The sequence below is a fragment of the Mytilus californianus genome, unplaced genomic scaffold (assembly GCF_021869535.1).
Source record: "Mytilus californianus isolate M0D057914Y unplaced genomic scaffold, xbMytCali1.0.p SCAF_2, whole genome shotgun sequence".
NCBI lineage: Eukaryota > Metazoa > Mollusca > Bivalvia > Mytilida > Mytilidae > Mytilus > Mytilus californianus.
The window spans coordinates 34,413,454-34,440,676 of record NW_026262668.1 but is presented as its reverse complement, the minus strand read 5'-3'; the positions used below and the strand labels follow the sequence as shown (position 1 = coordinate 34,440,676).

At 32.4% G+C, this 27,223-nt stretch overlaps 1 protein-coding gene across 1 annotated transcript in view; it reads right to left on the bottom strand.

Annotated features, from left to right (window-relative positions):
- LOC127729745 (RNA-binding protein 33-like) overlaps positions 1–27,003 on the bottom strand; it is a 45,034-nt gene extending 18,031 nt beyond the window's left edge. Inside the window, exons 1-9 of the mRNA XM_052237614.1 lie at positions 26,852–27,003; positions 24,223–24,345; positions 19,344–19,401; positions 17,726–17,910; positions 16,594–16,687; positions 9,688–9,768; positions 8,595–8,763; positions 6,597–6,991; positions 4,838–4,943 (exon numbers count right to left, since the gene is read on the bottom strand). Coding sequence (XP_052093574.1) covers positions 4,838–4,943; positions 6,597–6,991; positions 8,595–8,763; positions 9,688–9,768; positions 16,594–16,687; positions 17,726–17,910; positions 19,344–19,401; positions 24,223–24,260 — 1,126 coding nt within the window. The 5' untranslated portion in view covers positions 24,261–24,345; positions 26,852–27,003. The remainder of the gene's footprint in view (positions 1–4,837; positions 4,944–6,596; positions 6,992–8,594; positions 8,764–9,687; positions 9,769–16,593; positions 16,688–17,725; positions 17,911–19,343; positions 19,402–24,222; positions 24,346–26,851) is intronic.
- Between the last annotated feature and the right edge of the window lie 220 nt (positions 27,004–27,223).

Below are 27,223 nucleotides of genomic sequence, written 5' to 3'. Positions count from 1 at the left end.
ATGCAAAAAAGGGTTGATCTTTTTTTATATTCCATTTTATTTGACAGTTGTTGGAAATTAACCCTCCATTTCATTGCAGAAAAGTTTTTTTGAGTCGTAAACATGTTTCTTGGGTGTTTCAAAGCAATAAAAATATACTATATTCTACAGGGAAAAAAGGGGGAGAGAATTTAACTGGTTAACTTCTGGTGATGTTTACTTTCTTATATGCACTGAAAAGTTATGCTATATTTTCACTGTAGTACAGGACATTTATTTATGTCAAGTATTTGTTTATTTAAAACATAGATAAATTCTGCACATTTTTTTTGAAATATAACAATCATGACAATTAAACAAAGACTTATAGGGGGAAAATAATTTTACTCATGCCAAGTATTTCTTTATTTAAAACAAAGTTAAATCTGCACAATTAAAAAAAAAAAAAAAAACCAAGTAAAGAGAGACGTACTAGAGGGAAAACAATGGTGGTATTACCCCCTCAAACCAGGCTTCCACTAATGAATTACAACTTTTTTTTTAAAGTAGCCATAACTTTCTATAATTCTATAAAAGAACTTAGTTTGCTATTTAAAAAAAAACATATTACCATTGTTTAGTTAGGGGCATTACTTAAACAAATAATTTTCAAAATTACCTATACAAGTTATGTTGAAAACGAGGCTGTTTCTCTAATATTACTTCTATATCATGAATAAGTAACTTCTGTTAATATTATTTTTATAGGTGTCCATTCATACAGGTTTTACTAGCTTTAACAAATTTTCACAGACATCTGGTTATTTTCCCCATGAAATATACTGGTAAAACTATTTAAATCCTCAACAAGCACCAATTGCTTTTCTGATGCCACACTTCTTGGTTAAAGATTGGCCTCTTGGGGCTATTAAAATATCATTTCCCCTTAAAATCTTAGAGATAGACAGTTATAACTAGATATGGAACCTTTAATTAAGACTTGAAGTTATTTATAATTTGAATCTTAATCAAAAGCAATTACATATATTCCTTAAATAATTGTAAGTTCTAAGTTTTTTGAAGTTGTATAAAATAATTTATTAAAGTGATATTTTTGTCATTATTTTTTAAAGTAACCTCTCTATACTCATCTAAAATTGGATAAATACTTAATTTTATTTAATGAAATGATATAAAAATTCTTTAAAACTACATTTAGTCCACGCTTTATTTGACATTTAAAATAACTATTGAGTTATTAAATAATTTTCAAAAACGAAAAATACTTATAAAAGTGACTAAAAAAAATTACTTGTTTAGTATTGCCACCCGACTGTTGTTTGTGTCTTGATAACTTTTATGTAGCATATTATATAATATAAACTATTTTTAAATCATATCATCTAATTATAAAATTTGAGAATTTTTTTATTATTAAAAAAGGAATGATTATTAAATATAATAAGAAAATATTTAAATGACCTTTACTTTTTGTGGAGACTTGAGATTTCTTTCCAAGCTGTTGAAGAATTTCTAATCTATATATAGTTTTGTAAAATTTCATGCAAAATGTATTTGAATAGACCAGATGTTTACACAGGTGTTTATGGAGCTTCCTCTATAATGCTCTACTTTCCTTATCATAGAAGTGGTGTAGATTTGATTGACATCTTAATAGATCATGATAATTATTGTCACATTAACTGCTGAGAAGAGCCTACTTAAAAAGCTCCGAGCATCCTCCGAGCTGGCTCGTAAGAATAAATCTATGATCCCTTAGAATGGTAAATGACTCACATTCCAAATTCAAACTCTTGTCTATAAGTTGTGGTACTTAGCATTGTGTAAGGGTTTCATAAAATTTGGACGAGGAAAACTTAAAGTTTGTGGAAACTGAAAAATTTGCAATTTTCCAAGATCAAAAGGGGCATTACTCTAGAACGGTAAATGACTCACTGCCAAATTTCGAACTCTGTCTGCATGTTGTGGTTCTTAGTATTATGTATAAGTTTCATAAAACTTACATGAGTCACACTTAGGAATGTGGATATGAAAAAATTTGCAATTTTCCAAGTTATAAAGGGGCATTCATTACTCTAGAATGGTAAGTGACTCAATGCCAAATTTGAACTCTGTCTGCAACTTTTTGGTTCTTAGCTTTGTGTATGAGTTTCATAAAATTTGGATGAGAAAAACTTGTACGAGTGCAGAAACGAAAAATTTGCAATGGACAGAAGGATAGGGGCATAAAAAAATAGCACAGAAAAGAAAGAAAAGTAAAAAAACTCTAATATAACCTTTAGATTGATAAGAAAAACACAGGTACCAGGCCTATACATTTTCATTTTTTCTAACTCACTAAGTCCATTTTTTTACTTTGTAACTTCTCGCAGGATAACAATCAATACGTGTGTAAAATGCCTTGCAAATCCAAACTGATTAAAACACTTAAAAGATTGTGATTTCTGTGACCCAGATCTTTCGGGATTTGATATGAAAGCTTCCGTTAGCCAGCTAGCCTTGCATACTGGCCAAACCTCTTCTTAAAATTCTGGGATCCTGGGTCACTGCTCAACAGCAGACTGACGCAAAGAGGAGGTTTGGCCTGGAAGCCATGCTAGTTCCAAAAACTGAATTTAGATTTTGTATGATCAATAAAAGAATCATTCATGCTTTAGGTGTGGAAAGTCTTGAAAGTTTGATATGTCTTATACCATGGATTTTTCACTTGTCCCCTCTTAATTGCATATATTGGGTAATTGCATAATTTTCTCCTGCACTTGCAAGCATTTACTGTTTAATCATTCACCTAAAGAGATTCCTCGACAGAAGGATTTGCAAGTGCATTTTCTCTTTTCCTGTGTCACTTGATTTGATTAGTTGTTCATATTTCTATACAAATTTATTTTTGTTGTGTTTTTAGGTACACATTATTATGGTATTTATAGACAGGACTGTTTGATTGGATATCTAAAAAAAATAAGGGTAGAATTACATGCACAGATAGTTTGTTAGTAGTTTACGCAGTGTTCTCCCCAGGCCCTTAAAGGACCGCTGGCCCACAATGTATAATTTTTTACCGTGGTGGTATCGTTCTTACCGCGATGTATAATTTTTCTCCGTGGTGCTAAAATTTTCAGTTGAAAAATCGTAAATCGGTAAAGTTTTAAACGACTTGTTAAATCTTTTCCGTGCGGTATAAAATTCCAGGTGAAATTTGACCAGTTCAAACCAGTTCAACACAGATTGTTTACACCACGTGATCGATTTACCTTATGAGGCTAACCTTGTTGATTGGATTTAATCGATGTAATTAACACTTTTTACATGATTCTTTTGTGTTTTAATTAAGAGTTCATAACTTTATGATCACAGATAACTATTTTATGGCTTCACTCTCCACCCAAGCACTGACCTGTGACCAAGTTGGCAAATACTTTGTACACAAACAGTGTCTTGACCCGATAGGTACATTTTTTGTACATTATAATGGTGGCTCATTACGTATAATGGACAACTATACATTCCCAATTCTTATATTATAGTATTATATGTCTCTGATTAAACCATGGCCAATATTATCTTTAATTATGACATAGTTATTGCATGATAGTCAGGTTTCAAACTGTAGTATCTGTCTGTACATATCACATGACCCAGTTAGTTCACATAGAATATTCAAGTTTATTTACAATTAATTGCAATCTATTATATTTTATAAATAAAATGCATGACTGTACCTTCAAACTGGATATCTATATCCATAATTAATGAATAACAGAAGTAATCTTGCAAATTTTATCCATAAGCACATGTTAAATCTATTTATATCTACTTCCTGTCATTTAGGCTGGAAAATAGGGAGACTTAGTTGTTGACATTGAATATGGTTACTTATAGATCTATAGACCAAAGATAAATTTATAGATTTAAGAATTCTTTTTAAATGGTTCATGACAAATAAAAATTTAGATTTTAGGGCAGTATTAAGTCTGTATCTATGTTTGATTATCACCAAAGACAAGATAGGTTAATATTTACATGAAATCTATGGCAAAATGTTCTAAAATTTATGAAAAATTTATTTTTATTAAAATTTAAGATAGAAACTTGGTTCAAATAATAAAACAATATTTGCAATTGTTCTTGTTAATTTTATATCTTCTTTATATGACAGGAATCCTTTCACATACAACAACTTTTTTTCTAAAAACTAAAAAGTTTTTTTAATTGAACATTTTTGTTCTCTTTTGAATGATATTTTATTTTTATTGATTTTGGATTTTATAAAAGATTTAATTACTTTAAATTCAGATGAATATTTTATTATGAATCATAATTTATTTATTTAAAAAAAATATTAAAGTATACAAACTGTTTTTTTATTTACTTCTTTTTTACCAATAATTTTCTGAATCAATGTCTACATAACACAGTACCACAGTGTTAAAACAAAACAAGAGACATAAAAACTACAGTAACTAGAGCTAAGCGACGCGACGCGACACAACTGATTGCATGAAATATTTCACCAAGAAGTCCACACACGTTACCCTGGTGCTATCCAAAAATCCTGGGGAGAACACTGGTTTACGTCATTCTAGTCATTACAGTCAGGTGTGCAGATGTTTTTTTTCAAATTAATAATTATAAAAATCAAAAATTATTGATTTAAAGGTTGGTTGTACAAGATGGGTTGCAAATATTGAAGTGCTATTCCGAGGCAGACATTTTTCATTGAGATAAAATAATTACATGCATTTATTTGCATAATAAAAAATTGCACTTGACTTTTGCAAGTGGCTTTACCCATGTGAGAGTTTTGATCGGGATGTTCAGTTGAGTTTAGGAATTAGAACATAAAACAAAAGAATAATACCTGGATATGGCTGTGATGTTGGTTGATGTCCAAACTGATGATGGGCTGGTGGATGATGATGTTGTGGGGGTGGACCCTGGTTATAGGAAGGTCTATACGAGTCCATCTACAAAAAAAAAGATATGTTAATCTATGCTTTGTTTGTATAACAGAACTATTTCATTGTAATTTTAAAGAGAACTAGTTTCCGACAATATTTATATTTGTTCACTCCTTTTTTCTATATTAACAAGAATGGCATATAAATGGACCTTCATAAACAAACTAATCAAATGTTTTCAAATTTCCTTGTGCCTTAAGTATATAACAAAGGTGCAGACAGTGTTCCAGCTTGAATCTCAGGGCAGAAGGGTGCTAGTTGTCTGAAATTAATTAGTGTTACACAATCAGGTAACAATTTTACCGGAAACGCCGGTAGGCATGAAATTTGGAAATTTTATTTTTTTGAAAAGGCAGAGTGGTGCTTTCTTTTACTTTGGAGGGCAGAAGGGCGGAGGTAAGGGCACCAAGGGCGGGCAGCCCATCTATTTAGGGCAGGCGGGAACAGTGCCAGTGATAGGCTAAAAATATGTTTGATACATATTGCAATATTTCAGATAATGGATGGATGGCTGTCTAACTTCTAGTGGCAAATTAAATGCATATTCAGGACGAGAACATATTAATGCGATATGAATATGACCCCTGCTTTGTACTAGACCGACACGCTGAGCCAAATTTTTAACATAATTGTTCATAAGGTAACAATCCACAGGAAGACATGTCACCCTTCCGAGACACATTATTCTGATCCTGAGTTGACCAGTCTTTTGCCCTTTCTACTTAATGCTATGTGCTGAGTGGAGAAGCAGCAAATACAAATTTTAAAGTCTTTGGTTCAAAACCACAACCTCCCGCATTCGAGGTGAACACACTACCACAAGACCACTGAGGGGCTTTGCAATATTTCAGGAAATATGTGATAATCTACTGCAATACTTATTTTCTATCATTTTGTTGTTTACATAATTTGTGTTAGAGGTCATTATCTTTTAAAATGAGACAAAAAAATTCATAGGACACCATGCCCTGCTCACACTTTCACACTTCTTTGTTCAGTGAACCACAAAATCTGGGTCAAACCAAAAAAAACTTGTGTGAACATGATCTAATTTTTTTTTTAACTCATTATAAGTTGGGTTTTTTTTCTAAATAGAAACACATTAAAAACCGATAGCAGTTACTTTGATGTTAAAACATATATAAATATTGTTCGTAAGCTCTCTTCTTCATACTTTAAAATGGACAATGACATGAATGAGGGAAATTATCGTGATATGGTGAATTGTGTGCTTTGGATTTTCAGACTGATCCTTATTTTGAGCTCTTTCCAATATAACAGAGCTCTCTTATACTGCTGGAATCAGAATATGTGACAGAATTGATCAAAACAACATCATTATTCTTTGTTTGTTTAACAGATAACAAATGGCTAACTTCCAGTACAATATGTAAAATACTGACACAGGAATCAGTGAAGATATAATATTTTCCTGCTATTGACACCCTAAAAAAATCCTGTCTGTCATACCCATTAATTCTTAAGCAAGAAGCTTTTAAAACACATTTGTTTTGCCATGATTTTAAAATGCTTTGCTAAATCAAAGCTTTAATTTTTTATGATTAAGATAGAGTTTTTTCTGGTCTTATTGAAAACCACTGCATCAAGATCGATGAAGATTGATCAGAAACAATATGTATGTCTAAAAGCTAAACATACCAAAGGAGGGATGCGTTCTTCATAATGTCTTGGTGGAGGTGGTTCATGATGAAATAATTGAGTTTGAGATCTTGGTGGAGAATCAAACATCATGGGCTGATTGTGAACAGATGTCATGGATGTAGGCGGAGGTCGCATCCCCCTGTTATAAAATGCAGGATTCACATGAATTTTGGGCCTTGGTTGTGGTGGAGCTGCAAATACCGGTGGAGGGGGATGCATGATAGGTGGTGGTGATGGTTGATGATGCATGTGTGTTGATGTAATAGTTTGTATTCGACTTGGATGCATCTGTCTGTACTGTTGAAAAGGCCGAACTCGTTGATTAGGTCTCTTCTTCCTGTCTTTCGTAGCCATGAACTCATTAATTTGTGCTTGCTGTTCATCAGATATTTCTGAAATCAAATTTGAGTATATTTTTTTGACATTAATGTGCTTGCACAATTCCTTACTGCAGAAATGAATAGATTTCTGGGTCCCTAATTGATGAGAAATTAACATAAATCTAAGATCTGTTGCCACTGCCATTTTTTCAGGTTCATGGAGACTTCCACATATTATAAGACTATATTCTACCTTAATTTTTCAAAGGTCAACATACTCAGTTTAACTTTTTCCCACTTGTTCAATATTTTTCATATCATAGTAAAAAAATCTTACTATTCGAAACTTTACATATCAGTCAAAAACAATACAATGTATAAAGTGATAAATTAGCCATTTAAGTAATAGAGAGCAAACTGACATAAAGAGGTCTCTAAACACAATAACTCCATTTCATTTCAGTAACCAATTGTTTATCACTTTACAATCAATATATATCCTGATTTTGTGGCTTGTGAAAATGATATTATCCAGGAAGGATAATTGCTGATGCACTTATTTATTCGGTTGTAGAAATTTTCTAGCCTGATTTTGCGGATTATGTTAACAGTTCAAGAAAAATTAAATAGCTGATTATCCAGTTAGGTCCATGCAACTGTTCGACCCTCTAGTCTGATTTTGTGACTTGTGATAATGATTCGGATTTTAATCATTCATGTTGGATAATTGTTAATGCAGTTATTCATCTGTTTGAAGAAATTATCTATGATAGCTTATGATAATTTTATGGAGTTCTGAAGAGAATAACTTTTACCTATTGTACCTGTGATCAGTTTCACAAAATATCTTACGAATAAAGTTGATCACAAGTATACTGAATTGTTCATGATTTACGATCAAATTTAGTCATAAGATTTTTTGTGAAACTGATCACTGGTCGTTTATATAAGGATTATTACATAAAAAAAATATTTTAGGAATTTGTGAAGATCTGATGACACTTTCTACAATTTAAATTAACTACTAAATTGGTATGTATAATACTGGAACTGGACTCGGTAAGGACCAGGTATTTTCCTGTTTGTAACAGCCCCAAAATCAATATCTTCATTTAGTTCGAACAGAGACAAACTTTAATCATGTTGCAGCCGCAGTGAATTAACATAAGACATTAGATCATTCTTCATAACCCTTACACCTTTCCAGTCAATTTATTGTTATAAATTCTCAAATCAAGCAGATGATAATCATGCATTTACCAGCTTATCCTTTGATATAAAAAAACCCCATTAGTAATGTTCTTTTTTTTACAAAGTTTTATTAAACCTAAAATTAACTATGCAGTTTCTGCTTAATTTCTAAAAGTTAATTACTTCTACTTAGCACCAAAAATGTCCAACCTCTGCATCATACCCGTGAGGTCATTTTGTGGTATCTCCACATTAATAATCATTCTTGCAATATTAATATCATTTGTTTCTAATAAGGTTTTGTTATTTATCAGCAGAACAAATTTAATTTGTGCAATTTGTGAAAAAATGTGCATCTTTTTCTGTTGATATTAATTTTGTGGTTTGTTAAAAATGTAATTAAATAAATACAAATTAGGATTACATATCTTTTTAAGAAATCAAAACTGCTCAAAAAGTATGGAGTAGCTGTCAACTGTCTTACCTAGACTGTCTGGAATATCTGTAGTCGCTGCTTGCTTAGTAGTTTTTGTTTTGGTTGTACTTGTGACAATATCTTGTCTTTCTGATTTAAAGCGACCCCGTCTGGTGTCCTCTTCATCTTCACTTTCATCAGATTCATCACGAGTTGTGTCTGCAGTCACATGAGATTGCTGTCAATACATAAAAGTCACATTTTGCAATTTAGGAGATAATAGAAAATAGAATTGATAAAACTGAAGATCAGTGCAAACCAAGATACAACACTTACAAAAAAAAATAAACCTTTGAATTGAAACTGGTTAAAATGAAGTGAAAATTAGCACTCTTGTTGTTTTCTTATCTAAATTGAATTGCACTGATTAATTAACATCAATCAAGAATAAGTATGTCAGATATCAGGAAAAATATATTTGACTTTGAGTTACATAATTTCTACAGGATTTGTTAGAAGGCTCATGAAGGTCAATATTGGCTCTATAATTCCTTGAAATTAAATTTTTTGAATGAGGAAAAAATGTATTTAAAACTATCTGACAAATACAAAATCAACTACCTTTCATCAGTAATTACATCATCATTGAGCAATCTAATTTTAACTTATTTTTGCCAATGTTCTTTAATTTTTTCTTGTAATCAAGGGATTACTAAAAAAAAAAAACTCCCAAATCATCTTTTTTCTCTACATTACATTCAACTAGAAATCTTTTTTGGTCAAATATGTCCATTAAGACATGTTTATGATGTCGCAAATGGTGGTAAGTATCATTATGTTTAAGTTTCATAACATTTAGTTGAGGCAAACTAAATTTATAGTGTGGAAACGGCAAATTTAGCAATTTCTCCTTTTATAAAGGGACATAACTTAAGAACAATGAAAGTGACGGCACCAAAACTTGAACTTGATCTGTGTTTGGTGGTATTAAGCATTGTTTATAAGTTTCAAAACATTCGACAAACTAAAGTTAAGAGAAAGGAACCCAATTTCGTTAGGTACGTATGGACGGACATGGGTTAACCTTTATGCCCCCTCTGTCCCGGTTGAGGCATAAAAATCAGTTGTATGTAAAAGTGTATCATTCAATATTAAAAATTACATCAAATGTTGTCTCTGTTTCTTCTGCTTCTTCATTAATGGATTCTTCTACTGCAGGCTCTTCTGTGTATTGCTGATAGTCCTTTAATAAATACAATAGAAATATAATGCATAAAGTCCTTTAATAGATACAATAGTAATATCATGATGATAGTCCCTTAAATAGTGACAAAGAAATATCATGCTGATAGCCCTCAAATAGTTACAATAGAAATATCATGCTAATAGTCCTTTTATAGCTACAATAGTATATCTTAAAAATACAAATATTCTATTTTACAATTATAGCTTATAACATGTCCTTTTCCATATTAGCCCTGGTATCATCCCAAGGCCCTAGCCGAGGCCTCATATGGGTTGCCTGGGGCTGAAATGAACAGTTATTTGCCCCAGGGACAAATATAAATATGCCAAATCTGCGGTTATTGCATATAGAAAACCCAATGTTTTATATTTTTATGTACTCCATTATTGCTCATCGTGAATTAACATCAATATCAATACAGCAAACTCCACCTAATCGGATATCGGCTAAACGAATATATCGGCTATTGTAATATTAATTCCAAACAACAAACCCTTCCCTATATGATTAATGTTAATTTTATCGTGTAATCAAATATCGGATATAAGAATATATCGGCAAATAGGATGTGTCAATGTTTTTCTGACAGGAAATGGACCTGGAAGTTACGCAATTACAAGCTTGCAAACAAGAAAATTATGTGTTTACTTAAAAGAAATTATTTCTTTATAAATTGTTGCCTTTATTCATTGTCTTCCTTTGAAATGTGAATAAGATGCCCTTAAAATTCAAATGGAGTGAATTTATTTATAATAAATGTGGACACAGATGATGCCCCTGCTTGCATATCATAAAGTTATAAAGGGACATAACTGAAGAACGGTAAAAGTGACGCTACCCAAATTTGAAGTTGATCTGAGTTTTGTGTTAATAAGCATTGTGTGTAAGTCTCATAACATTTGGTTGAGGCTAACTTAAGTAGAGAACAGAAACTAAAAATTCAGCAATTTTTCCATTTGTAAACACTCATAACTCTAGAACGGTTGTATATAAGTTTTATAACATTTGGTTGAGACAAACTAAAGTTAGAGAACGGAAACGAAAAATTCAGCAATTTTTATGTTTATAAAGGGACATAACTCAAGAATGGTAAAGGTGTCGCCACAAAATTTCATACTTAATCTGTATTATGTAGTAATAAGCATTGTGTATAAGTTTCATAACATTTGGTTGAGGCAAACTAAAGTTAGAAAACGGAAACAAAAAATTTGTACTTGATCTTAGTTTTGTGGTAATGAATATTGTGTATAGGTTTCATGTTTAGTTGGGGCAAACTTAAAGTACAGAATGGAAACTAAAAATTTTGCAATCTTTCGATTTATAAAGGGGCATAACTCAATAATGGTGAAAGTGACACTACCCAAATTCAACTTGATCTGTGTTTTATCAGTGGAAGTCAAAATTAAACATTGCATTGTATAAAGCATTGATTGTAGTTGATTCAACTATAATCATGGACAAAGGAAGATAATTCCAAATTTAATAAACTGCTTCGCTGAGCGCAGCTGGATACGCCCGCAGAGGTCCAACCCTGAACAGTTGGGGCAAAAATGGACGCAATATTCGCGCTTGACACAGGTCTGAATTTGGATTGTAATTAAATATTTGACATATTATAGGTTTCTGAATAAATGTAGTCAAAGAACTTGAAATTGGTTATATGAATTGAATTTATATTCAATTAAAGATTTCTTGTGCAATACACTGTTCTGTTGCGCAATACTTAATAAATCTGTTGTCAGACTATAAACAATAAATAACTTCTCAATGTTATATCAGAAATTTATAAAAAACTAAAGAGAAGTTATCTTAATAAATATAAATCAGTCATCAAAGTTAAATGAAAACTGCTCTAAGCACTTTAAGGATATTGTCCAATAAAATGCTCCGCAGGGCGCAGCTTGATACGACCGCAGAGGTCGAACCCTGAACAGTTGGGGGAAGTATGGACACAACATTCAAGCTTGATACAGCTTTGGATTTGGATTGTGATTAAATATTTGACACAGCATAGGTTTCTAACACAGATTGAATGTGGTCTAAGAACTTAAAAATTTTAAATTGGACATTCACCTATTATGGTCCAATATCCAAAATCTAAATACATGGTTAGATTCAGCATATCAAAGAACCCCAAGAATTCAATTTTTGATGAAATCAAACAAAGTTTAATTTTGGACCCTTTTGACCTCAATGTGGACAAAGTTGATAACGGGGCCCAAAAATCAAAAATCTAAATACATGGTTAGATTCAGCATATCAAAGAACCCCATATATTCAATTTTTGTTGAAATCAAACAAAGTTTAATTTTGGACCCCGATTTGGACCAACTTGAAAACTGGGCCCATAATCAAAAATCTAAATACATGTTTAGATTCAGCATATCAAAGAACCCTAAGAATTCAATTTTTGTTAAAATCAAACTAAGTTTAATTTTGGACCCTTTGGACCTTAATGTAGACCAATTTGAAAACGGAACCAAAATTTAAGAATCTAAATACACAGTTAGATTCGGCATATCAAAGAACCCCAATAATTCAATTTTTGATGAAATCAAACAAAGTTTAATTTTGGACCCTTTGGACCTCAATGTGGACCAATTTAAAAACGGGGCCCAAAATCCAAAAACTAAATACACGGTTAGATTCAGCATATTAAAGAACCCCATGAAATCAAGAATAAAACCCCATTGAAATTGGTCAAGAAATAAGCAATTTATAGGAAGTATCTTCTTTTGCACAATCCTGTGCTATTAAATATTTCTTGCTATTGCGCAATACTGTACAATTGACAATTTCTTGCTATTGCGCAATATTGTGCTATTGGATATTTCTTGCTATTGCGCAATACTGTGCAATTGAAGATTTCTTGCTATTGCGCAATACTGTGCAATTGAAGATTTCTTGCTATTGTGCAATACTGTGCAATTGAAAATTTCTTGCTATTGCACAATACTTATTATATAATAATTTACACATCCTGTTTGGTGTGTATCTCCTACCATATCATTATTATTTGATTTTAAATATAAATCAGAAATAACCAACTTAAAATGGAAAATTTTAAAAGAAACAAAAAAGGAAAAAAATAAAAAAATTAAAAAAAATAAATCCCCCCCCAAAATTTTTTGAACCCCCATTATGATTCATCACCCCCAAACTCAATCCCAGCCTTCCCTTTGTGGTATGGTACCTTGCAGTACAATTTCAGAGAGATCCATACACTTGAACACAAGTTATTGTCTGGAAACTAGAAAAAAATGTGTTTTTTGGCCCCTTTTTGGCCCCAAATTCCTAAACGTTAAGGGCAATTACCCCCAAACTCAAACCCAGCTTTCCCTTTGTGATATGGAACCTTGTAGTACAATTTCAGAAAGATCCATACACTTACAAGTTATTGTCATGAAACTAGAAAAATGCTTGTTTTTTGCCCCTTTTTTGGCCCCTAATTCCTAAAATTTGGAGGCAATTACCCCCAAAATCAATCCCAGCATTCCTTTAGTGATATGGAACCTTGTGGTACAATGTCAGAGAGATCCATACACTAACACACAAGTTATGTCTGGAAGTTACAAAAATGCTTATTTTTGGCCCCTTTTTGGCCCCTAATTCCTTTACTGTTATCACCATAACCCCCAAAATCAATCCCAACCTTCCTTTTGTGGTATTGAACCTTGTGGTAAAATTTCATAAAGATCCATTCACTTAAACTAAAGTTAGAGTGCGAAAACCAAGTGTCTTCGGACGACGCCGGACGACGACGACGCCGGACGACGACGACGCCGGACGACGACGACGCCAACGTCATACCAATATACGACCACAAAAATTTTTTTGCGGTCGTATAAAAACTTGAAAATCACCCCTTTTTTATGAATAAAATCTTATAACTGGGAAACATTAAATCTTAAATTTATAAAAATAAAAACGGAGCTTACAACAATAGATATAAACAATTTACCAAAGTTTCATAAAAAATGCTGAAAGCATTTTTGAGTTATTGTCCAAAAACTGGAAAATCCCCCTTTTTGTAAAGAATAAAACCCCATAAATCAGAAAAGTATAGTCTAAAATTTATAAAAATCAAAAGGGAGCTCATGTCGATAGAAATAAATAATTTACCAAAGTTTCTAGCAAATTGGTGAAATTGTTTTTGAGTTATTGTCCGAAAACTGGAAAATCCCCCCTTTTTTAATGAATAAAACCCCAAACTCGGAAACGGTAAATCCGAAATTTATAAAAAAACAAAAGGGAGCTTATGGACAGACGGACACATTTTGCAATTTTTCCATTTATAAAGGGCATAACTCTAGAACGGTTAAAGTGACTTCACCAAAATTCAAACTTGATCTGTGTTTTGTGGTAATAAGCATTGTGTAAAATTTTCATAACATTTGGTTAAGGCAAACTCAAGTCAGAGAATGGAAACCAATTTTGGGATGTACGGACGATATACGTACAGACGGACAAGGGTAAAACTTAATGCCCCATCGCTATGGCGGGGGCATAAAAATCATATACAAGAGCATTATGATAGGGGAATTTTGATAACACTCTGAAATGCTAACAGAATCAGATACATAATTCAAACTGAATGATTTATTGCAATATACATATGAATTCCTTTTGAAAAGAGAAATCGACTTTTGTCAGATATAATTATGTAACATGTGCATGATCTCATGTCATGGACGCCATTTTCTTTTGTTTACATAATGTGAAGAAGCCTCAAGAACCATGACCTAAACATTAACAGCCTTCAAAAAACTTAAACTTGATGCTATAATATTTTATCAATCATGATTATCTTCATTGATATTCAATTAAATTTGATTATTTAAAGAAATGAAATATATTACAAATACGATATCAGTTTAGAGACTGTACACAGAACATGCTGTAATCTATTCATAGCCCAATTTGCTTACCTGTGATTTCACCACATACAAATGTAAATATGGATTATACTTCGTTTATAAAAACAAATAAAGACACAAACTATGGATGGTAGATATTTATTCACATAATTATTTCAGGACATTTGATTTATTCTAATATATAGTTTTCAAAAACTGAAAACAAATATGAGCATTACATAACCAGCTGTTATATTGTGGACCATTGTGGTGATGTAACTGATAATAAAATGCTCCGCTGGGGCGCAGCTTGATACGACCACAGAGGTCGAACCCTGAACAGTTGGGGCAAGTATGGACACAACATTCAAGCTTGATACAGCACTGAATTTGGATTGTAATTAAATATTTGACACAGCATAGGTTTCTGACACAGAATGAAAGTGGTCTAAGAACTTAAAATTTTTTAATTTACCTATTCAAACCATATCATTATTATTTGCTTTTATATATAAATCAGAAATAACCAAATTAAAATGGAAAATTTTAAAGAAAAAAAAGGGAAAAAAAATCCCCCCCCCAAATTTTTTGAACCCCCTTATGATTCATCACCCCCAAACTTAATCCCAGCCTTCCCTTTGTGGTATGGTACCTTGCAGTACAATTTCATAATGATCCATACACTTGAACACAAGTTATTGTCTGGAAACTAGAAAAATGCTTGTTTTTTTGCCCTTTTATGGCCCCTAATTCCTAAAATTTTGAGGAAATTACCCCCAAAATCAATCCCAGCCTTCTCTTTGTGGCATGGTACCTTGCAGTACAATTTCAGAGAGATCCATACACTTGAACACAAGTTATTGTCTGGAAACTAGAAAAATGCTTATTTTTGGCCCCTTATTTCTAAACTTTTTGGGCAATTATCCCCAAACTCAATTCTAGCTTTCCCTTTGTGATATGGAACCTTGTAGTACAATTTCATAAAGATCCATACACTTACACACAAGTTATTGTCATGAAACTAGAAAAATGCTTGTATTTGGCCCCTTTTTGGCCCCTAATTCCTAAAATTTGGAGGCAATTACCCCCAAAATCAATCCCAGCATTCCCTTTGTGATATGGAACCTTGTGATACAATGTCAGAGAGATCCATACACTTACACACAAGTTATTGTCATGAAACTAGAAAAATGCTTGTTTTTTGCCCCTTTCTGGCCTCTAATTCCTAAAATTTGGATGCAATTACCCCCAAAATCAATCCCAGCATTCCCTTTGTGATATGGAACCTTGTGATACAATGTCAGAGAGATCCATACACTTACACACAAGTTATGTCTGGAAGTTACAAAAATGCTTATTTTTGGCCCCTGATTCCTTAACTGTTGGTACCATAACCCCCAAAATCAATTCCCACCTTCCTTTTGTGGTATTGAACCTTATGCTTAAATTTCATTGAGATCCATTCACTTAAATAAAAGTTATAGTGCGAAAACTAATGTGTCTTCGGACGACGACGACGACAACGCCAACATCATACCAATATACGACCACAAAAATTTGTTTTGCGGTCGTATAAAAATCACTCTAACCCTTTTATATATATATATAGCAGTGGTCAGGGCTAGTAACATCTCAGGATTTGGTCAACTCATTATTGCAGAATATTCAATGAATATACATTTATTGTCTAATTGCATATATATATCAGGTAATGGGATATTTTTAGCTGACATTTTGTGTATCCGATTTGCTGGAGTCTACTGTATTTGTATTGAACACATTAAAATTAAAAGAGACTCACTGAAAGACTTGATTCATTGACATTTCAGCTTCAAATATTGGTAAGAAATGTATTCCATATCGGATAACTTTTGAAAAGAATCTGTAATTTTACTAGTTAACTTTTAGGTTATTTTTTGAGATGAGAATTGGATGGTGGTTGGTAATATCTGACCAGAAAACTTACCTGTGAAGTCCCAACATCAAAATCAGTACTATCATCAGGGGCATATAACTCAATATCATCAGCTGTCTCTCCAAATTCAAAGTCATCAGATTTACTACAACATATAATCACATGATAACATTAAATATTTGGATTAAAAGCTTAGAATTGTTTTGTTTTATTATGCTAATTCAGAGTTCTCGAAAACCGTCGGTCCTGACCGCCAAAAATCGGCTATGAATGACAATTGCATGTGTAGTGGCAGTCCTGATGACCGATAAAATTTTGGTGGTTGTTCACTTTTATTTTACATCTTTTCGGTATTCAGATAGCTTTTGAACTGGTTACTAATGTAAACAAACTTTAATTGCATAGCTCAAAATTACAGTAATACTTTTGAAAAAGAACCAGTCTTCGGTTTCTTTGGTATTCAGATAGTTTTTGAACTGGTAACTACTGTAATTTAACTTTTGTAGCATACATGTAGCTCAAAATTACGGTAATACTTTTGAAAAATAACCAGTCATAAAAGTCATCATGGCTGCGGCATGGCCTATCTCGTTCAAAGACGGTTTCTATATTACAAAATTTGCAGCTGAGGAATAAACATCAGACTTAGTCTTTCATTTTAATGCACTTTTCACTGTAAATGATTGTAGTATAATGCATGAAACATAAAACAAACATTTAATCAAACTGACAAAGTATAAAAATTAGTGAACAATGCAGAGTTCAAAATTTAATTGAAAACGACCAAATATATAACATAGAAACTAGGATGGATTTAATATAGTATTGAGCAATGGCTTACATGTAACTAAAAGGTGTTTGAAAAATTCAAGTAAAATTACAGGACCACCAGATTTTCTCAAGGACCACCAGATTTTTAGTCTCGGTGGTCCCAATGACCACCAGGAAAAAAAAGATTTCAAGAACTCTGTTAATTAGTCTAACTATGAACAAAACAGGACAGTCCTCTTAACTATTTGAATTTCAACTTATTCAATGTTCAGGTACATTTTACCAGCCTTCATCTCAGATTTATCTCATCTATCACACCTCAAAATTCTCAATAAGACCTCTAATATTATTTAAACTGTCTAACTTATAATTTCAAAGCCATTTTTGGACATACCAATTCTCAGAAACTCACTTAGCTTTTTGGTCCCAGTTGATAGGGGAAATTCTTCTGGCATTTGTCATAGATGTTACAGTAGCTATTGGTTTTCCATATTTGGTTGTATCTTTAACAGACAGGGCTTTGCCTACTGAAACTTCATTTTCTGTTTCTTCATCTGAACCAAGTAAGGCTTCTTCATCTAACTCCTCCTCAAATTCCTACAAAAAAACATTTTTTTCCATGTTTTAATTCTTATTTTCTATTACATTTCTGGGAATCTATTTATAATTTATATTTTGAAAAAAATATAACAAATTTTAAATTTTCAGTTCATTGGTATATATACAGGGAGGAGGAGAAGACATGGTTAGGTCAATAATTTGGCCACTAAAAATACAACAATAGGAAGCTATAGTTGGGTTATAGAGAATGTTGTTTTTTTGTATTCTTTTTATTTTTCATGCGTTCCCATAACCAGTGATAATTGCAATTGCCAAATTTTTAACAAGATGTCATGGTTTAAGTCACTGCATACGGAAAAGCTGTTGGTGAATTAGAGTACAGGTAGACAATAATTCAATAGTAGTTGATTTCTAAAGATTCTGATAAAATTAAAGAACCTTAGTGAGTGTGCTCACATACCCCACATCCCCACATTGTCATTGGAGAAATAAAGTATGTGTAAGAAAAAAAAATTGTATAAGAAACAAAAATTGAATCATAATTTCCCGTCAATATGCACATCTACATAGTATGTCGTTATTATCTACAAAGTTTCATGAAATTATGTTGTGTGGTTTCAGAGGAGTTGCAGTAACAAACTGTTGCAGTAGTACATTGAAGCAAATAAGTTCAAAGGGGTGTAACTCCTAGAAAAAAAATTGAACCGTAATTTCCTGTCGATATGCACATCTACATAGTATGTCCTTATTATCTAAAAAGGTTTCATGAAATTCTGTTGTGTGGTATCAGAGGAGTTGCAATGACAAACTGTTGCAGTAGTACATTGAAGCAAATAAGTTCAAAGGGGCGTAACTCCTAAAAAAAAATTGAACCGTAATTTCCTGTCGATATGCACATCTACATAGTATGTCCTTATTATCTAAAAAGGTTTCATGAAATTCTGTTGTGTGGTATCAGAGGAGTTGCGATGACAAACTGTTGCAGTAGTACATTGAAGCAAATAAGTTCAAAGGGGTGTAACTCCTAGCAAAAAAATTGAATTGCAATTTCCTGTCGATATGCACAACTACATAGTATGTCCTTATTATCTAAAAAGGTTTCATGAAATTCTGTTGTGTGGTTTGAGAGGAGTTGCAATGACAAGAAACAGGACTGACGGACTGACGGACGGACAGACGGACGGGTCAAAAACATTTTACCCTCCGCAACCCGTTGCGTGGGGTATAATAAAGTCCATGTACATGTGTTTTTATAGTCAAACTTAGCCTTTAAGGTATATAAAACATATTCATCTTTTTTGTTACATTTGAAGTATTATATGACTTTAAAGCTTATCAACCTGATTGACATTTGACAGTACCTAGTCAAAAATATATTTTTTAGTTTGTATTTTTACTAAAGCAGGAACCTGCATACTTTTTACATTTGTCTGATATAATTCTTATTTTTTCTTATAAAAAGTACTCACCTTTGAACGAGACGTTAAACTAAATGTATCGGTTTCATTTAACAGTTCATCTTCATCACTGAAAAATATGAATAAGTATTAAAAAAAAGTTCCATTGAATATGCAAAATCTAGCATCTGGGTAAAAAATTCTAAAACTGAAGAGTCAAAGAAAAAGACGGATCTAAGGCCATACCAGCATGACCAGGATAGAATTTAGAAGACAAACCAACTGATCTTAAGCCCTTAATTACAATCACAGTGTTCTCCCCAGGCCCTTAAAGGACCGCGGGCCCGCGATGTATAATTTTTCACCGTGGTGGTATCGTTCTTACCGCGATGTATAATTTTTCTCCGTGGTGCTAAAATTTTCAGTTAAAAAATCGTAAATCGGTAAAGTTTTAAAAAACTTGTTAAATCTTTTCCGTGCGGTATAAAATTCCAGGTGAAATTTGACCAATTCAAACCAGTTCAACACGGATTGTTTACACCACGTGATTGATTTACCTTTATGAGGTTAACCTTTGTTGATTGGATTTAATCGATGTAATTAACACTTTCTACATGATTCTTTTGTGTTTTAATTCAGAGATCATAACTTTATGATCAAAGATAACTATTTTAAGGCTTCACTCACCACCTGACAAGTCGGCAAATACTTTGAGAACAAACCGTGTTGACCCGATAGTTGTACACACGACGGTACATATTTTGTACATTATAAAGTTAGCTCAATACTTATATTATAGTTTTATATGTCTCTGATTAAACCATGGACAAAATTATCTTTAATTATGACATAGTTATTGCATGATATTCCGGTTTCAAACTGTCAACAAGTAATTCAAAGGGGGAGGATCAAATGACCCAGTTAGTTCACGTAGTATATTCAAGATTATTTACAATTAACTGCAATCTATTCTATTTTATAAATAAAATGCATGACTGTACCTTCAAACCGGATATATATATCCATATGATCATTAATGAATAACAGAAGTGATCTTGCAATTTTAATCCATAAGCACATGTTAAATCTATTTATATCTACTTACTGTCATTTAGGCGGGAAAATAGGGAGACTTTGTTGTTGACATTGAATATGTTACTTATAGATCTATAGACCTAAGATAAATTTATAGATTTAGGAATTCTTTTTAAATGGATCATGACAAATCAAGATTTAGATTTCAGTGCAGTATTAAGTCTGTAACTATGTTTGATTATCACTAAAGACGAGAAAGGTTAATATTTACATGTTCATGAAATCTATAGCAAAATGTTTTAAAATTTATGAAAATTTTCTTTTTATTAAAATTTAAGATAGAAACTGGTTCAAATTATTACACAATTTTGTACCTTTTGTTCTTGTTAATTTTATATCTCCCTTATGACAGGAATCCTTTCACATACAACTACTTTCTTTCTAGAAACTAGAAAGGTTTTTAAATTGAACATTTTTGTTCTCTTTTGAATCTGGGAACAGTATATCTAACAATATATATGTTCCTGTTTGAATGATATTTTATTTTTATTGATCATGGATTTTATAAAAGATTTAATTACTTTAAATTTAGATGAATATTATGTAATGAATCATGTTTAATTTATTTTTAAAAAATATTAAAAGTATACAAACTGTTTATTGATCTTTTTAACCAATAATATTCTGACATAACACAGTACCACAGTATTAAAACTAAACAAGAGACATAAAAACTGCAGTAACTAGAAATATAGCGACGCCAAAAAATAAATGAAAACCCCATTCAACAGTCTGCACTGTTAGAAACTAGTCCGATGCCCCAGACTAGTAAAATTTTGTTAGTAATAAGTCTTTTCAAAACTTTATTTATACACCGTCACATAGGAATCATGTTGGAATGTTGATCTTCGGACTAGTAGCTATAAAGTTGGAAAAGATTTTGGTGCAGACTGATTTAGTCCTGTTATTGTTTGCACTTTCTGTTTTAAATTTATTGCATACATATATATGGGATATGATTTTTAATCACAAACATTTATTTTACAATATGATTTGGTATTTGGTATTTATCAAAAAATTGGAAACTGGAAAATCCCCCCTTTTTAATGAATAAAACCCCAGAACTCGGAAACGGTAAATCCAAAATTTTTTAAAAATCGAAAGGAGGCTCATGTCAATAGATAGGAACGTTACCAATTCACAAAAAGTTTCATGCAAATTGGTGAAATTTTTTTTGAGTTATTGTCCGAAAACTGGAAAATCCCCCCTTTTTTAATGAATAAAACCCCAAAACTTGGAAACGGTAAACCCGAAATTTATATAAAACGAAAGGGAGCTCACATCAATAGATATGAACAACTCACAAAAGTTTCATGCAAATTGGTAAAATTGTTTTTGAGTTATTGTCCGAAAACTGGAAAATCCCCCCGTTTTTAATGAATAAAACCCCAAAACTCGGAAATGGTAAATCTGAAAATTATAAAAAAACAAAAGGGAGCTCACGTCAATAGATATAAACAATTCACCAAAGTTTCATGCATATTGGTTAAAGCATTTTTGAATTAATGTCCGACATGTTGACGACGGACGGACAGATGGTCAGCGGTATACCATAATACGTCCCGTAAACGGGCGTATAAAAATGCCCCTTATTCATAAACATTTTGGCCAATTACCCCAAAACTCAATTCCAGCTTTCCCTTTGTGATATGGAACCTTGTAGTACAATTTCATAATGATCCATACACTTACACACAAGTTATTGTCCTGAAACTAGAAAAATGCTTGTTTTTTGCCCCTTTTTGGACCCTAATTCGTAAAGTTATGAGGCAATTACCCCCAAAATCAATCCCAGCCTTCCCTTTGTGGTATGGTACCTTGCAGTACAATTTCAGAGAGATCCATACACTTGAACACAAGTTATTGTCTGGAAACTAGAAAAATGCTTATTTTTGGCCCCTTATTCCTAAACATTTTGGGCAATTACCCCCAAACTCAATTCCAGCTTTCCCTTTGTGATATGGAACCTTGCAGTACAATTTCATAAAGATCCATACACTTACACACAAGTTATTGTCATGAAACTAGAAAAAAGTACATGCTTGTTTTTTGCCCCTTTTAGGGCCCCTAATTCCTAAAATTTTGAGGCAATTACCCCCAAAATCAATCCCAGCTTTCACTTTGTGATATGGAACCTTGTGATACAATGTCAGAGAGATCCATACACTAACACACAAGTTATTGTCTGGAAGTTACAATAAAATGCTCCGCTTGGGCACAGCTTGATACGACCGCAGAGGTCAAACCCTGAACAGTTGGGCAAGTATGGACACAACATTCAAGCTTGATACAGCACTGAATTTGGATTGTAATTAAATATTTGACACAGCATAGGTTTCTGACACAGAATGAATGTGGTCTAAGAACTTAAAAATTTTTAATTTACCTATTCAAACCATATCATTATTATTTGCTTTTATAGATAAATCAGAAATAACCAATTTAAAATGGAAAATTTTAAAGAAAAAAACGAAACCCCCCCCCCCCCAATTTTTTGAACCCCCTTATGATTCATCACCCCCAAACTCCATCCCAGCCTTCCCTTTGTGGTATGGTACCTTACAGTACAATTTCAGAGAGATCCATACACTTGAACACAAGTTATTGTCTGGAAACTAGAAAAATGCTTTTTTTTTTTGGCCCCGTTTTGGCCCCAAATTCATAAACGTTTAGGGCAATTACCCCCAAACTCAAACCCAGCTTTCCCTTTGTGATATGGAACCTTGCAGTACAATTTCATAAAGATCCATACACTTACACACAAGTTATTGTCCTGAAACTAGAAAAATGCTTGTTTCTTTGCCCCTTTATGGCCCCTAATTCTTAAAATTTGGAGGCAATTACCCCCAAAATCAATCCCAGCAATCCCTTTGTGGTATGGTACCTTGCAGTACAATTTCAGAGAGATCCATACACTTGAACACAAGTTATTGTCTGGAAACTAGAAAAATGCTTATTTTTGGCCCCTTATTCCTAAACGTTTCGGCAATTACCCCCAAACTCAATTCCAGCTTTCCCCATTGTGATATGGAACCTTGTAGTACAATTTCATAAAGATCCATACACTTACACACAAGTTATTGTCATGAAACTAGAGAAATGCTTGTTTTTTTCCCCTTTTTGGCCCCTAATTCCTAAAATGTGGAGGCAATTACCCCCAAAATCAATCCAAGCATTCCCTTTGTGATATGGAACCTTGTGGTACAATTTCAGAGAGATCCATACACTTACACACAAGTTATTGTCATGAAACTAGAAAAATGCTTGTTTTTTGTCCCTTAATTCCTAAAATTTGGAGGCAATTACCCCCAAAATCAATCCCCAGCATTCCCTTTGTGATATGGAACCTTGTGGTACAATTTCAGAGAGATCCATACACTAACACACAAGTTATGTCTGGAAGTTACAATAATGCTTATTTTTGGCCCCTTTTTGGCCCCTAATTCCTTAACTGTTGGTACCATAACCCCCAAAATCAATCCCCACCATCCTTTAATGGTATTAAAATTTCATAGAGATCCATTCACTTAAACTAAAGTTATTGTGCGAAAACCAATGTGTCTTTGGACGACGACCCCGGACGACGACGCCAATGTCATACCAATATACGACCACAATAATTTTTTGCGGTCATATAAAAACACATATATTTTTATGAAAACATTTTTAAAAACTTAATTAGAATAAACAATCCCTTTTAAATCAACATTAATCACATGATTTTCATTTATTACACATGGAAGAATGAGAGATGTAAATCCAATCCTACTAAGATATGAGCTTCATCGTTAAATTCTAAGATATCTGACTAGAAAACGTCATCCCCGTGGAAAAACTAAAGTATTTATGGTAGTACCTATCCCAAGATGTTTCTGTTGGTCTTTTTCTTGGCATTTTCACAAAGGAAACTCCAATGATCACGAAAATGATCTAGTAATCTATTTCATTCTGCTCATTTCACTTAGTAAGATGCATATATCTGTAAAAGAATAACAAAATTATATTTGAAATTTGCATACATTTTAGATCTACTAGTAGTATATCTAATACAGCTATTTTCAATACAATGTGTATCACAATTTTCAAAATAATTGTACATGAGCTTCACAATGATAAAATAAAATATATAATGGATAATTTACATTGGTGTTATGTTGGAAATTGTTTGTAAAACATGCAAAGCAATCACTAGCAATGACTAGATCTGCAAAAAGTTGTCTTATTTTAATGAAATAAATAAAAGGTTTTTTTTAAGAAATTTCTCCATTTTTACTGTATACACTGATTATTCTTTCTATGACTATATCAAAATTGTAACATGAAAATTAGTCATGAAGCAGGTCTGGACCAGTCACCCAAATAGGTTACAATACAGCCCTCAAAGTAGCTTCTGAAATGAAGTTGCCAATTGGCCACCAGACATGAAAATTTAGTGGCCAACTCAAAATTTCAGTGGTCAGGAAATAATATCAGTTTGCCTACATTTTTTTTCTAGTTAAAAAACCCTTGAGAAATAAAAGCATTAAGTTTTTGTTCTGTGTTTTTATGCTGTTGAGTGTAGAAAATAGTTTGTATAAAATCAACTGTAAAATAACCACATGATTTATCTAATTTTATATTCATTGTACATGTTTTAAAACAGTCTGCAACGTTAAGCGGTAGCCCGAAGCCCCAGTCTAGTAATCTCATCGGACTTGTGCTTAGAAACACTGGTGTTTACCCGATCTGTCAAGTGAACATCTGAAATCGTTTGCGAAATTGAAGCCGGTATTTTATTGAATCTTAGAGAACAAGTTACAAAAACGACGACCTTGTTTCCATCCGTTTACTGACGAAATCGAGAACGAGGCTAGACTATGTGCTTTCAATAAACACAATCTATAAATGCCAATGGTTTTCTTTCTAACGGCACGTAATAGTCAAAATTGTGAGTGCAGAAATACGAAGTAAGTGTGCCATTTTCAATCAACGACAACAAATTGCTTCCAAATACCTGATGCAATAAAGCACTGACAAGATCAAGCTTAAATCTAAAAGGCGCTTGAAATACAGTATAAATTTGTGTCACTGTCAAGCGCTAAGAAGACTTTTTAAAAACCAGACTCTGATCAGGGCAAAATTTACGAAAATTTACGGTCGCCAGATTTTCAATATTCTAATAGCCTAAATGTACTAGTTATGAATTTTTAGTAGCCAATCAGCTTTTAAAGTCCCCCAGGGGACCATTTCAGTAGACTAAATTGAAGGCTGCAATACCCAGTTTGGGATATAATAACCCTATTTGGAATATGATATTCCAAATCAGTCAAGAGATATAACTCTATAGGGTTATTACAGAAAAAAACTTGCATGTGTTATTACAGATACTTTGATGAGTTGTCTACTCTTTAATCCTTAAATTTTTGAAATCTGTAATAACACGTTTGTTATTTGTAAAATAAATCATAAATGTTTTAATTTTTAGTGGGCTCTAGGGAACTCTTGAAACTTTGCGCAGAAACTAAATGCATAGCCTTGATAACTAATTTTTGAAAATTAGATTAATACATTTTTCATTCACCATGGTAAATCAATGAGACAAGGCTTTTAAGGGATAAACTCAGCTGTAGTAATTTATAACAAGGCTTAGTTATTAAAGGCATGCAACTTATTATAAGAGACACTTAGGAATTACTAGGAAACTTGTGCAGAACCTCATTACATGCTCTGATCATGGTTTCTTACAATGAATTAAAATACATTGTAATTAAGCATGATGTATGTCTGAGCAAATGCTTTGGAGTGATGTAGAGAAGCTGTAATATATAACACCCTTTAGTTATTACAGGCATATTTTTTCTGTAATAACATAGGTTTACTATGCATGATTGACAAACTATGAACTGTTATATTTTTCTATAGTTTAGAATACATAAAGACAATAGTTATATCAATAGCACTTATAGACATTTTAACAAAACTAATGATGTATATTGTCCCTTTGAAACATGTAACATACATATGTTATCACAGTTCTTTGATTTTTCAGTCCTCAATAACAAATGTATGTTATTTTTCTCTAATAACCATGGAGTTGTATCCTTGACTGCAAATTGTGGGATATAAACTTAATAAATTTCAAACAATTTTGGGGCGATTTTAGATGAATATTACAAAGCAGAAATGTTTAAACAAAAGTCACAGCTTGTGATTAGCAACTTTTCTGGATACCTGATTGCTGATGTCTGAGTGATGAGATTGATCCCTCTGAAGATGGTAACTTGATCATGTTGATGGCCATATAAATTGCAAAAAGGATAAAGATGAACCTTAATCTTCAACTGAACACTACCTTGCATATATATGTTCAACTTCATAACACTGTCATATTATTTATCAAGCTTGCAAGCTAAAATTTAGAAGCCAAAACATTTCTTTTAAATTTTTTTCCCAGTGTAAAAAGTGTATAGCGTTTTTGTTTTAGGTGAACAGTTCTACATACATACATTGAATGGTTATCCGATAAAGGATGTAAATATCCGGAGAAGAATAAGAGGCTATAATTTTTAACTACAGGTTTGAAGATGCCTCAAGAATTTTATATTTTTCCGTTTAAATTACTCTCAAGCTAGACATCGTGCAAATGGTAGCTTGTACTTCCGCTTTTCGAGTTACTGTATTTAAAGGTATTCCGAACTCAAATGCGCGGGATATTTTAAAAACTTTGATTTCAAGTGATGACCAATATCTGGGACTAAAGAGTAATACAGTCAAGATTGACATTATAAATATAGAAAAAAAACAAATGTCTGAATGTAAAATGAAATAAATATATAACAAAGCTTAGATACAGCGATGTTTTGCCGATCATTTCTATC